Here is a 12,366-nt window from a genome sequence, read left to right on the forward strand (position 1 = left end):
ACTCACTCACTGCCTCACTCACAACATCACTCACTGACTCACTCACTCACTCACTGCCTCACTCACTGAGTCACTCACTCACTCACTGACTCACTTTCACACTGACTCACTTTCACACTGACTCCCTCTGTGACTCCCTCTCTGACTCAAGGACCCACCGCCTAACCAACAGACCGACTGGTTGCCTAACCACGCCAATTCTTTCACCCGACCTCTCTTCGACCTTCATCCCCTGCTCATCTCTACACCTTCTCCACACTCCACCACCACCAACACCACTCTCCCATCACTCTCACCCCTGCATCTCTCTCTCCCCTCCTCTCACATTTGCACTCCATCTCCTCTTCCACCCGAACTCTCCCGTTTCCATCTCTACCACCCCCACATCCTCTCTTCCCCACGACCTCCCCCCACTCCGTTTTCCTCTCCCCCCTATCTCTCCCCCCCCTCCTCTCTCTCTCCTGTCTCTCTCCTCTCTCTCTCCCCGGAGTTCACGGCTCCTGCCTCACTCAGGCACCCAGCGTCCATCACAGCGCCACTGCTCCGAGTCAGTCAGCGTCGGCTAAACTTGCCTGGCTTTAGTCCATTCCAGTCAGTCAGTCAGTCGCTAGCTAGCTCAGTGGGGATAGTCAATAGTTCAGCAAATCAGGCAGTGAGTCGACCGGTGAATGAGTAGTTCGATCAGTCTGTTAGTCAGGAGATCAATCAGGAGATCAGTCAGTCGGCAGGTTGAGTTGACGAGTCAGTCAGGAAGCCAGTCAGTCAGTTGACCGGTCAATCAGTAAATGAGTCAGTTGCTGAGTGAACAGTTTAGTCAGTAGATGAGCCAATAGCTGAGCCATCAGAGTAGCCGGCAGAGTAGCCAGTAGATTTGGCCAATAGCCTTAGCCAGTAGATTGGCCAATAGCTTAGTCAGTAGACTAGTCAGTCCGTGCAGTCTGCAATGATGCCACCCTTTGGGAATCTTTTCTCTAAGGCGCGGAAACATCGCAGCGTGAGTTGACGACAAACAGACAGACACTCGTGGTGGCACACGTGACGGTGATATTTGTGATTGTATTTGTGATGATTATGATGATAGTTCCAATGATGAGAGTTGTGATGATAACAGTTGTATTAATAAAGCTGCTGCTGCTGCTGCTGTTGATGTTGCTGTGTATGATGATAATTATGAAGATGATGTGAAACAGCTGACGATCACAGTTGTGATGATGATGATGGTGGCAGTTGTGATGGTGATGATGTGTAAAGAGAATGTGATGATGATGATGCAGAGTATGCGTCACCTGGCGATGATATTTAATAAAGCTCGTCACGGCGACAATGATGATGTTGAAGCTGATGATGGTAGCTTTTTGATGTTGTTAATAACGAAGATGACATGGTGATCATGATGATCATGATGATTATAATATAGTGATATTGATGATGACCATGACGATGACGACGATGTTGATATAACGATAATGATGATTTTGATGATGTGATGACAACAATTATATGAAGACATTATTAATGATTTTGATTTAAAGCTTCCGTGACTGCAGGGTTCATATTCTTGTTTCTTTCGGTAAAGTCACGTAGAAGGGATTTAAAAAATAAAACAATAAAACATTATTTATTTTTATTGTTTTATAGAAATGTTTTTATTATTTTATTGTTTCCCTTCTACGTGACTTTACCAAAAGAACCAATACTATTATTAATGATGTTGATATTATTAATGATAATAAATATGTTGATATTATTGATGATGATATATTAATGCTGATATGATTGATGATAAAATATATGATGCTATTGATGATAATAATGATGTTAATAGTATTGATGCTCATATTGATGATATCACTGATGATAATAGCCATGACATTGATGATGATGATTATTGATATTATGATTGATGATTATGATGATATGGATGATGTTATTTCAGCTCTACCCGATGCTGTTTTTCATTGGGCTTGGTCTGTCGACAGCAGCCCTCTACACACTCCGTCTCGCCCTACGCAACCCCGACATCAGGCGAGTGCATTAATAGGAGCTCGCTAACAACAACACCGCAATGCTGTGTGTGTGTGGTGAGTTTCTGGTGAGTGGCGAGCGTGTTTGGAGTGAGTTCTGAGTGTGCCTGGCACCACGGTTGCTAGGAGATGTTAACTACCTCGCCTGGTATACAGGAGGTTGTGGGTTCGATCCCGACCCTGACGCCTGCTGCTGTATATTTGGAGTTTGCGTGTCTCTCTCTCATCATCATCACGGTGGCTAGGAGATGTTAACTACCTCGCCTGGTATACAGGAGGTCGTGGGTTCGATCCCGACCCTGACGCCTGCTGCTGTATATTTGGAGTTTGCGTGTCTCTCTCTCATCATTATCACGGTGGCGAGGAGATGTTAACTACCTCGCCTGGTATACAGGAGGTTGTGGGTTCGATCCCGACCCTGACGCCTGCTGCTGTATATTTGGAGTTTGCGTGTCTCGCTCTCTCATCATCATCACGGTGGCTAGGAGATGTTAACTACCTCGCCTGGTCTACAGGAGGTCGTGGGTTCGATCCCGACCCTGACGCCTGCTGCTGTATATTTGGAGTTTGCGTGTCTCGCTCTCTCTCATCATCACCACGGTGGCTAGGAGATGTTAACTACCTCGCCTGGTATACAGGAGGTTGTGGGTTCTATCCCGACCCTGATGCCTGCTGCTGTATATTTGGAGTTTGCGTGTCTCGCTCTCTCATCATCATCTCGGTGGCTAGGAGATGTTAACTACCTCGCCTGGTAGACAGGAGGTCGTGGGTTCGATCCCGACCCTGACGCCTGCTGCTGTATATTTGGAGTCCGCGTGTCTCTCTCATTATCACCACGGTGGCTAGGAGATGTTAACTACCTCGCCTGGTACACAGGAGGTCGTGGGTTCGATCCCGCCTGGATTTTTCTCCGGCTCCTCCGGTTTTCCCCTCCCTATTTAGAATCAACATCACGCGTTTAGTGAGCGGTGAGTGCATCTGGTGAGTGGGGTGAGTGTCCAGTGAGCGGTGTGTATGGGGTGAGTTTGCATGCTGCGTGTGTTTAGTTGGCTACGTACGGTGCGAAAGACGTTCAACAGACATACGTGGTGTGAGTGGTGATTGGTCCGGGCGAGTGTATCTGGCGAGTGTATCTGGCGAGTGTATCTGGTACTGAACGTGCCTCCCTGTGTCTCGCACACCTGCCGGAGCGGTGGTGCAGCGGTTAGCGCTACGCCGCGCTACGAACCCGGCGACCCGAGTTCGATTCCCGCTCACGGCCAACACCGGTGATGATTATCTGAACCGGTCCTGGGCCTCTCTCCTAGGTCGACTCGGCCTCAAATGAGTTCCTGGTGCGGTGTGTGGTAAACATCGCCGCTGGGGAGACAAAGGCGGTCGGGCGTGGTGCTGGCCACCCACCCCCTCGTGTGCCACAGTGCCGGTAGCCTTCATAGGCGCTGCCGCTCGCTAACAGCACTTGCCCCAACAGTCTGTTACAAGCCACACGGGGGACCTTTGTCTTTGTCTCTATCGCCCATGTGCTTCATGAGGCTAATCGTCGACCTCTCTGTGTCTCCCAGTTGGAACAAGAAAGGAAACCCCGAGCCGTGGAACAATCTCGAACCAACTCACCAGTACAAGGTACCGCTTCTCTCCCGCCACACTAACGTGGAATGTCCGCAGTTGGTTCAGCGACGCACGCGTTATGCATGTGCGTGCGCGTGCGTGTTGTCAAAGTTAAGGATACACGGGGGGATCTTTGTCTTTGTCAAAGATAATACGAAGCTATTTATCTTATCTTTGTTGATATATGTACTTGTGTGTGTGTGAATGTATTTATGTGTGTGTGTCTGTGTGTGTGTGTGTCTGTGTGTGTGTGAATGTATTTACGCGTGTGTGTGTCTGTGTGTGTCTCTGTGTGTGTGTGTCTGTGTGTGTGTGAATGTATTTATGTGTGTGTGTGTCTGTGTGTGTATGTGTGTGAATATATTTACGTGTGTGTGTCTCTGTGTGTGTGTCTGTGTCTGTGTGTGTGTGAATGTATTTATGTGTGTGTCTGTCTGTGTGTGTCTGTGTGTGTGTGTGAATGTATTTATGTGTGTGTGTCTGTGTGTGTCTGTGTGTGTGTGTGAATGTATTTATGTGTGTGTGTCTGTGTGTGTGTGTGTGTCTGTGTGTGTGTGAATGTATTTACGCGTGTGTGTGTCTGTGTGTGTGTCTGTGTGTGTGTGTCTGTGTGTGTGAATGTATTTATGTGTGTGTGTGTCTCTGTGTGTGTCTGTGTGTGTATGTGTATGAATATATTTACGTGTGTGTGTCTCTGTGTGTGTGTGTCTGTGTGTGTGTGAATGTATTTATGTGTGTGTCTGTCTGTGTGTGTGTCTGTGTGTGTGTGTGTGAATGTATTTATGTGTGTGTGTCTGTGTGTGTCTGTGTGTGTCTGTATGTGTGTGTGTGAATGTATTTACGTGTGTGTGTGTCTGTGTGTGTGTATGTGTGTGTCTGTGTGTGTGTGTGTGTGAATGTATTTACGTGTGTGTGTGTCTGTGTGTGTGTGTCTGTGTGTGTGAATGTATTTATGTGTGTGTGTGTGTCTGTGTCTGTGTGTGTGTCTGTGTCTGGGGTGCGGTCGTGTAGCGGTTAGCGCTACGAACCCAGCCACCCGAGTTCGATTCCCGCTCACGACCAACACCGGTGACGATTATCTGAAACAGGTCCTGGGCCTCCCCTAGGTCGACTCAGCCTCAAATGCGGTGTGTGGTAAATGTCGCCACTGGGGAGACAAAGGCCCTACTCGCTAACAGCACTTGCCCCAACAGTCTACTGAGGCTATACGGCGGCTGGGGGGGGTCTTTGTCTTTGTGTGCCACTCAGTAGGAGGGCGAGCGGTGGCGCAGTGGTTAGCGCGAGTCCCGCGTGCGACGAGCAAATACTGGCGGTCGCGGAGTCTCTCCTAGGTCTACTCAGCCTTAAAACGAGTGCCTGCCGCCGTGTATAGACACCGGCGCTGGGAAGACAAAGGCGGCCTTCGTAGGCGCTGCCACTCGCCTTCAGCACTTGCCCCTCCCCCCCCCAACGAAACACGCCGAGGCTATACGGGGGACGTTTATCTTTGTTTAACTCTTTCGAGGTATCACGATTACCGATGTAATCACGTGCGTGCGTGTGTGTGCGTGCGTGTGTGTGTGTGCGTGTGTGTGTGTGCGTGCGTGTGTGTGCGTGTGTGTGTGCGTGTGCGTGTGTGTGTGTGCGTGTGTGTGCGTGCGTGTGTGTGCGTGTGTGTGTGTGCGTGTGTGTGTGTGCGTGTGTGTGTGTGTGCGTGCGTGTGTGTGCGTGTGTGTGTGTGTGCGTGCGTGTGTGTGCGTGTTTGTGGATGTTTGTGTTCGCGTTTGCGTGTGTGCGTGTGTGTGTGTGCGTGCGTGCGTGTGTGTGTGTGCGTGCGTGCGTGCGTGTGTGTGCGTGTGTGTGTGTGTGCGTGCGTGTGTGTGCGTGCGTGTGTGTGCGTGCGTGTGTGTGCGTGTTTGTGGATGTTTGTGTTCGCGTGTGCGTGCGTGTGTGTGCGTGAGTGTGTGTGCGTGTGTGTGTGTGCGTGTTTGTGGATGTTTGTGTTCGCGTGTGCGTGCGTGTGTGTGCGTGCGTGTGTGTGCGTGTGTGTGTGCGTGCGTGTGTGTGCGTGCGTGTTTGTGGATGTTTGTGTTCGCGTTTGCGTGCGTGTGTGTGCGTGAGTGTGTGTGTGTGCGTGTGTGTGTGTGCGTGTGTGTGTGCGTGTTTGTGCGTGTGTGTGTGTGCGTGTTTGTGGATGTTTGTGTTCGCGTTTGCGTGCGTGCGTGTGCGTGCGTGTGTGTGCGTGCGTGTGTGTGCGTGTGTGTGTGCGTGCGTGTGCGTGCGTGTGTGTGCGTGCGTGTGTGTGCGTGTGCGTGCGTGTGTGTGTGTGCGTGTGTGTGCGTGCGTGTGTGTGCGTGCGTGCGTGTGCGTGCGTGCGTGTGTGTGCGTGCGTGTGTGTGCGTGCGTGTGTGTGCGTGCGTGTGTGTGCGTGTGTGCGTGTGTGTGCGTGTGTGTGCGTATATCCACGTGCATCATCGATGCGTGTATTTGTTTAACAGGCGAATCTCTCTCACACACACCCACAGCCTCGCACAATGTCAAAGACCCCCCGTGTAGCCTTCACAGACTGTTGGGGCAAGTGCTGTTAGCGAGTAGCACCTATGAAGGCCGACACGGCACACGAGGGGGTGGGTGGCCAGCACCACGCCCGGCCGCCTTTGTCTCCCTAGTGGCGATGTTTACACACCGCACCAAATACTCATTTGAGGCTGAGTCGACCTAGGGGAGGCCCAGCACCGGTTCAGATAATCTTCACTGGTTTTGGTCGTGAGCGAGAATCGAAGACACACAGACAAAGACCCACACACACACACACACAGATACACACATAGACACGCACACAGATACACACACAGACACACACACAGACACACACAGACACACACACAGATTCACACACAGACACACACACAGACACACACACAGACACGTACACAGATACACACAGACACACACGGACACACACACAGACACGCACACAGACACGCACACACAGAAACACACGCAGATACACACACACAGACACACACACAGACAGACACACACACAGACACACACACACAGATACACACACACAGACACACACACAGATACACACACACAGACACGCACACAGACACACACACAGACAGACACACACACACACATATATTTACACACAGACATACACACAACAACAACAACAACCGCCATTCGCCACTAAGTGGCGGTGACGTCACCACGATGCTTGTGCCAGGCCAAGTGCACCTTGAGGCCACGTGAAGTGTCGAAAGCCCGCTGGCAGGAGGTCACGGGGCAGACCCAGGTGCCACGGGTCGACTGACCGAGATGACCGAGATGACTGGCTGATGCACCACCTGTGCCCCCTACTGTGCCAACTTGCTGTGCTTTAGCCACCCGGCGCTCCGCTCGTTGTTGTGAGCGTCGCTCCTCCGCCCTCCGTTGTTGTTGGAGGGCGACTGCCTCCAACTGCCCAGTAGCGTCCTTCACGAGCCTCCTCCACTGAGGCCGATCTTGACACCGCTGGTACCAGTCATCGGCAAGTCCACTCAGCTCCACGTCCTCCTGTACCACATCACTCCATCTCTTCTCCAGCCCGTGCCGCGCCCGTCTAGCCCCCTCGATCCGGCCGAACAAAAGCTGTTTAGGCATGCGGTGGCTGGGCATGCGGGCTACATGACCCAGCCAACGCAGCCTTGCCTGCCGGAGGAGCTCACTGATGGGACTTTGCCCAGATCTTTCAAGGATTTGTGAGCTCCTCACACAATCCAGCCTGGTTAAACCCAGGATGGATCGTAGGCAGGCCAGCCTAAATGTTTCCAACCGGCGAAGATGCTCCACCAGGGGGGTCCACGTCTCGCAAGCGTAGAGAAGGGAGGGAATGACCGTGGCCGAGAAGACCTGAAGCTTCGTGCGGAGCGACAGACCAGGTAGCTTCCACACAGCGTTACGCAACCGATGAAAAGATATTGCCGCTCGACTGATTCGGAGTGAGACCTCTGCTGATAGACTGGAGCCGGTCATAAGCACACTGCCCAGGTATGGGAAACTCTCCACTCTCTCCACAACTGCCCCATCACCAATTGGGAGTTGTGGGGGTGGAGTGTCCGATGGTACAAAATACCCAGGCAGGTGCTTAGTTTTGGTGGGGCTGATGGTAAGGCCCCACCTCTTAGTGGCACGCTCCAGTCTCAGCAGCAGCGTCTCCAACTCCTCTTCTGAATGAGCAGCTATTACCAAATCATCGGCATACATAACGTGGTTGACCAATAGGGAGCCATCCCTTGATCGCACCCGGGCATCGATCAGCCTCCCATTATATCTGTACCAAATGGAAATTCCCCCGGTACAGCTATTGAAGGCTTCACGAACTACGCGGTCAAAATAGATGTTAAATAATGTGGGAGCCAGAGGACATCCCTGTCGCACCCCAAGGTGTACAGGGAAAGGCTCCGACTCCCGGCCACGTAGTTTTACCCGGGCCCGCTCACCATCATGAAGGTCCTTAATGATCGTGAGCAGAGGGTCAGGGACTCCGAAAGCACGAAGAACAACCCAGAGCCCAGTCCTACTGATGGTATCATAGGCCTTGACCAGGTCAATAAAGCAGAGATGTAGGTCTTTTTGGAATTCCCTACACCTCTGCTGTAGCAGACGGACAGAAAATATGGCATCTGTGCAGGACCGCCCTTTCCTGAAACCGCATTGGGGCTCCGCAAGCCCCTCCTCAGCGTGCCTAGCAAGGCGATGTTGAATAATCCTTGCCAGGACCTTACCCGGCACACTGAGGAGTGAGATGCCCCTGTAGTTGTTACAGTCGGTACGGTCCCCCTTCTTAAAGAGGGGGACCACCAGGGCATCCTTCCAGTCCTGCGGAACCCGTCCAGTGGTCCAGACTGTTGTTATGATGTCATATAGGGCAGTCTGTGCACAAACGCCACCCTCCCTCAGCATTTCGCTTGGGAGATCATCTCTGCCCGGTGCCTTCCCTGGTCTCAGACTCCGGATCGCCCTCAGTACTTCCTCAACAGCTGGCACCTCAGCCAGCCACTCACAGGGGGTGACCTCTTCCAATATTTGAGGCACCGCAGCCTCAGCAGGGTTATCACCACTTTTTGCCATGATGTTTTCCTGGCTGAGAGAATTTCCCTCCCCCAGGACCTCACAGAAATGCTCAGCAAATTTGCAAACCTGTTCCTGGGGGTCGGAGATTGGATCACCGTTTTTTCCTCTAATGATGGTAATAGGTGTGGCGCTGCAGGTTACTTTTTTGATGGAGTTAAATAATGATTTGTGATCACGGGCCACTGAGGCAGACTCCATCTCCTCAGCAACCAGCGACCACCACCCATCCTTACAGCGCCTTACGGCTCTCCGAACTTCCGAGCGAAGGCTGCGGTAAACCTCCTCATTCTCTGACGTGGGATGCTGTAGGCGATGAGAGTGGGCCTGTCGCTTTTTCTCAATTAACCTGAACACCTCCTCTGTCAGCCAGGGTTTCTGGGGAGGTCTGGACCGCGTACCCAAAGCAGCCATTGCGGCTGCATGAGTCACAGTCTTAAACCTCGCCCATTTCCCCTCGACATCAGGTGGAGTGGGGGACGATGCCAACCCCAGCTGCAAGCGATGATGAAATTCTCGCTTGCAACTTTTATCAGCTAACTGAGACCAGGCCACTTTTGGTTGGAATGGGATCCTGGGTGTACACCCACCACCGGAGTGGAAGAAAGGCAGGCGCATCTTACAGATGACTAGACGATGGTCAGAGGACAGATCAGCTCCACGGTAGGTCCTGGTGTCAAGGACATGGGCTCGCATCCGCTGGTCCGTCACTATGTAGTCCAGCAGATGTTCTTGCTTGGACCCGGCATGTATCCATGATGTTGTGTGGATGCGCCGATGCCGGAAGAGCGTGTTGGTAATTACAAGCCCATGGGCTGCACAAAAATCTAGCAGCCTCCTACCGTTATTATTGAGCTGATCTGGCCCATGCCTTCCAATCACTCCAGACCAGGTGCCATCATCATGACCAACTCGGGCATTGAAGTCACCCAACAAGATGACTCTGTCCCGAGTGGCCACTTTAGCCAGCACCTGTGACAGGAGGTCATAGAAAGCGTCTGACTCATCGGCTTTGCCTGCATCCCTCCACGGATCTTCATCTTCGGTGGGGGCATAAGTAACCACGACCACCACTCCTCGCCTCTGGTTGATGGGAAGGCGAGCCCAAAGTATCCTGGGGCTTACAGCTTCCCACACCTCACCGCCACGCTCCCACGCCCCCTTCATTCTTTTGTTCAGAAGAAGAGCCACACCCTGTTGTTTGGCAGTCTCCTGCCCCGAGTAGAGGACTGTCCACCCCTCATGGTGGCAGGAGCCAGAACGCACCCACAGATACACACACACACACACCGACATACACAGACACGCACACAGAAACACACACAGACACACACACACACAGACACACACACACACAGATACACACACACACACCGACATACACGCACCCACAGATACACACACACACACCGACATACACAGACACGCACACAGACAAACACAGACAGACACACACACACAGATACACACACACAGACACACCCACAGATACACACACACACACAGAAACACACACACACACAGACACACACACAGATACTTACACACCGACATACACAGTCACGCACACAGACACACACACAGACACAGACACACAGACACACACACAGACACTCACACACACAGACACACACACACAGACAGACACGCACCCACAGATACACACACACACACCGACATACACAGTCACGCACACAGACACACACACAGACACAGACACACAGACACACACACACAGACACACACACACACAGACACACACACACAGACAGACACGCACCCACAGATACACACACACACAGACATACACAGTCACGCACACAGACAAACATCCTTGCACTCACTGCCCAGTGTCACGGGAAGTGATTATCCTCTCGGAGTACGCGATGATTTTCCCTATCTCCTGCCCGCATCATCAACATCAACAATAGCAGCATCATTAACATCATCATCGTCGTCGACATCATTATCACCCATCAACAGCAGTACCATTACCATCGCCATCATCACCATCATCAAAACAGTAACTGGTATTCACCAAACATCCCATTGCTGAACGATTCCAGTACCAGCAAATCGCTCCATTGAGATTATCGACAAATAGGGGAGACAAAGGCGGCCGGGCGTGGTGCTGACCGCCCACCCCCTCGTGTGCCACAGTGCCGGTAGCCTTCATACCCCGCCAACAGCACTTGCGCCCAACAATATGTTGAGGCTACGCGGGGGAGCTTTGTCTTTGGACTGCGAGTGAGATCGCGAGGGGGGTCGCGTAGCGAACGCCGGGGAGACAAAGACGGACGGGGAGTGCAACTCGCAAACTGCACTTGCGCCCAACAATATGTTGAGGCTACGCGGGGGAGCTTTGTCTTTGGACTGCGAGTGAGATCGCGAGGGGGGTCGCGTAGCGAACGCCGGGGAGACAAAGACGGACGGGGAGTGCAACTCGCAAACTGCACTTGCGCCCAACAATATGTTGAGGCTACGCGGGGGAGCTTTGTCTTTGGACTGCGAGTGAGATCGCGAGGGGGGTCGCGTAGCGAACGCCGGGGAGACAAAGACGGACGGGGAGTGCAACTCGCAAACTGCACTTGCGCCCAACAATATGTTGAGGCTACGCGGGGGAGCTTTGTCTTGGAGGGGGCTGGGGGTGTTTTACGGGGGCGGGGGGGGTCTCTCTCTCAACTCTCTCTCCATCTCTCTGTTTTTTATTTTTTACGATCAGCGGAAACAAGAAGATGCTCGGTGCAGTCGGCACTTTGCTTCGTTCATCAGTTCGTTTGTGTTTGTTTGATTTTAATGATTTGCTTTATGTGCTCCCCTCCCCACCCTTTTTAAATGGAAGAGTTTACAAAAGATGTCACGCTCTGCTCTCCTTACCCCATTCCCCCTCTCTCTCTACCCCCCTCTCTCTCTACCCCCTCTCTCTCTACCCCCCCTCTATCTATCCCCTCTCTCTACCCCCTCTCTTTCTCTACCCCCTCTCTCTCTACCCCCTCTTTTTACCCCCCTCTCTCTACCCCCTCTCTCTCTACCCCCTCTCTCTACCCCCCTCTTTCTACCCCCTCCTCTCTCTATCCCCTCTCTCTACCCCACCTCTCTCTACCACCCTCTCTCTCTACCCCCTCTTTCTATACCCCCTCTCTACCCCCTTTCTCCCTACTCTATGTCTATGTTCCCCATCCTCTCTCTCCTCATCTCTACCCCCCCCCCTCTCTCTCTAACCCCCTCCCCCCACACAGTTCCTCGCAGTCTCCATGGACTACGACAAGCTGAAGAAGGACAGACCCGACTTCTAGACTCCTCCCACTCGACTGGCCGCGGGGACACGGGGGGGGGGGGCGGGGGCGTCAGGGGGGGTGGAGGTGGCGAGTCGTGTGTGCACCTGTGTGTAGCTGTGTGCGTGTGTGTACCTGTGTGCACCTGTGCGTACCTGTGTGTGCACCTGTTTGTGTGCACCTGTGTGTACCTGTGTGTGCACCTGTGTGTGTGTACCTGTGTGTGCACCTGTGTGTGTGTACCTGTGTGTGTACTTGTGTGTGTGTCTACCTGTGTGTGTACCTGTGTGTGTGCACCTGTGTGTAGCTGTGTGCGTGTGTGTGTGTGTACCTGTGTGTGCACCTGTGTGTGTGTGTAC

General features: G+C 52.6%; 1 protein-coding gene across 1 annotated transcript; it reads left to right on the top strand.

The window, feature by feature from the left end:
* The first annotated feature begins 481 nt into the window (after positions 1 to 481).
* LOC133358406 (NADH dehydrogenase [ubiquinone] 1 alpha subcomplex subunit 4-like 2) lies at positions 482 to 12,076 on the top strand. The gene is made up of 4 exons (XM_061576731.1): positions 482 to 994; positions 1,937 to 2,025; positions 3,587 to 3,647; positions 11,972 to 12,076. Exons 1-4 carry the CDS (start codon positions 944 to 946, stop codon positions 12,026 to 12,028), a joined length of 258 nt encoding a protein of 85 aa, XP_061432715.1. The 5' UTR covers positions 482 to 943; the 3' UTR covers positions 12,029 to 12,076.
* The last annotated feature ends 290 nt before the right edge of the window (positions 12,077 to 12,366 follow it).

This window comes from Lethenteron reissneri, chromosome 61 (assembly GCF_015708825.2).
Source record: "Lethenteron reissneri isolate LAM-NWPU_2019-01 chromosome 61, ASM1570882v1, whole genome shotgun sequence".
NCBI classification, from domain to species: Eukaryota; Metazoa; Chordata; class Hyperoartia; order Petromyzontiformes; family Petromyzontidae; genus Lethenteron; species Lethenteron reissneri.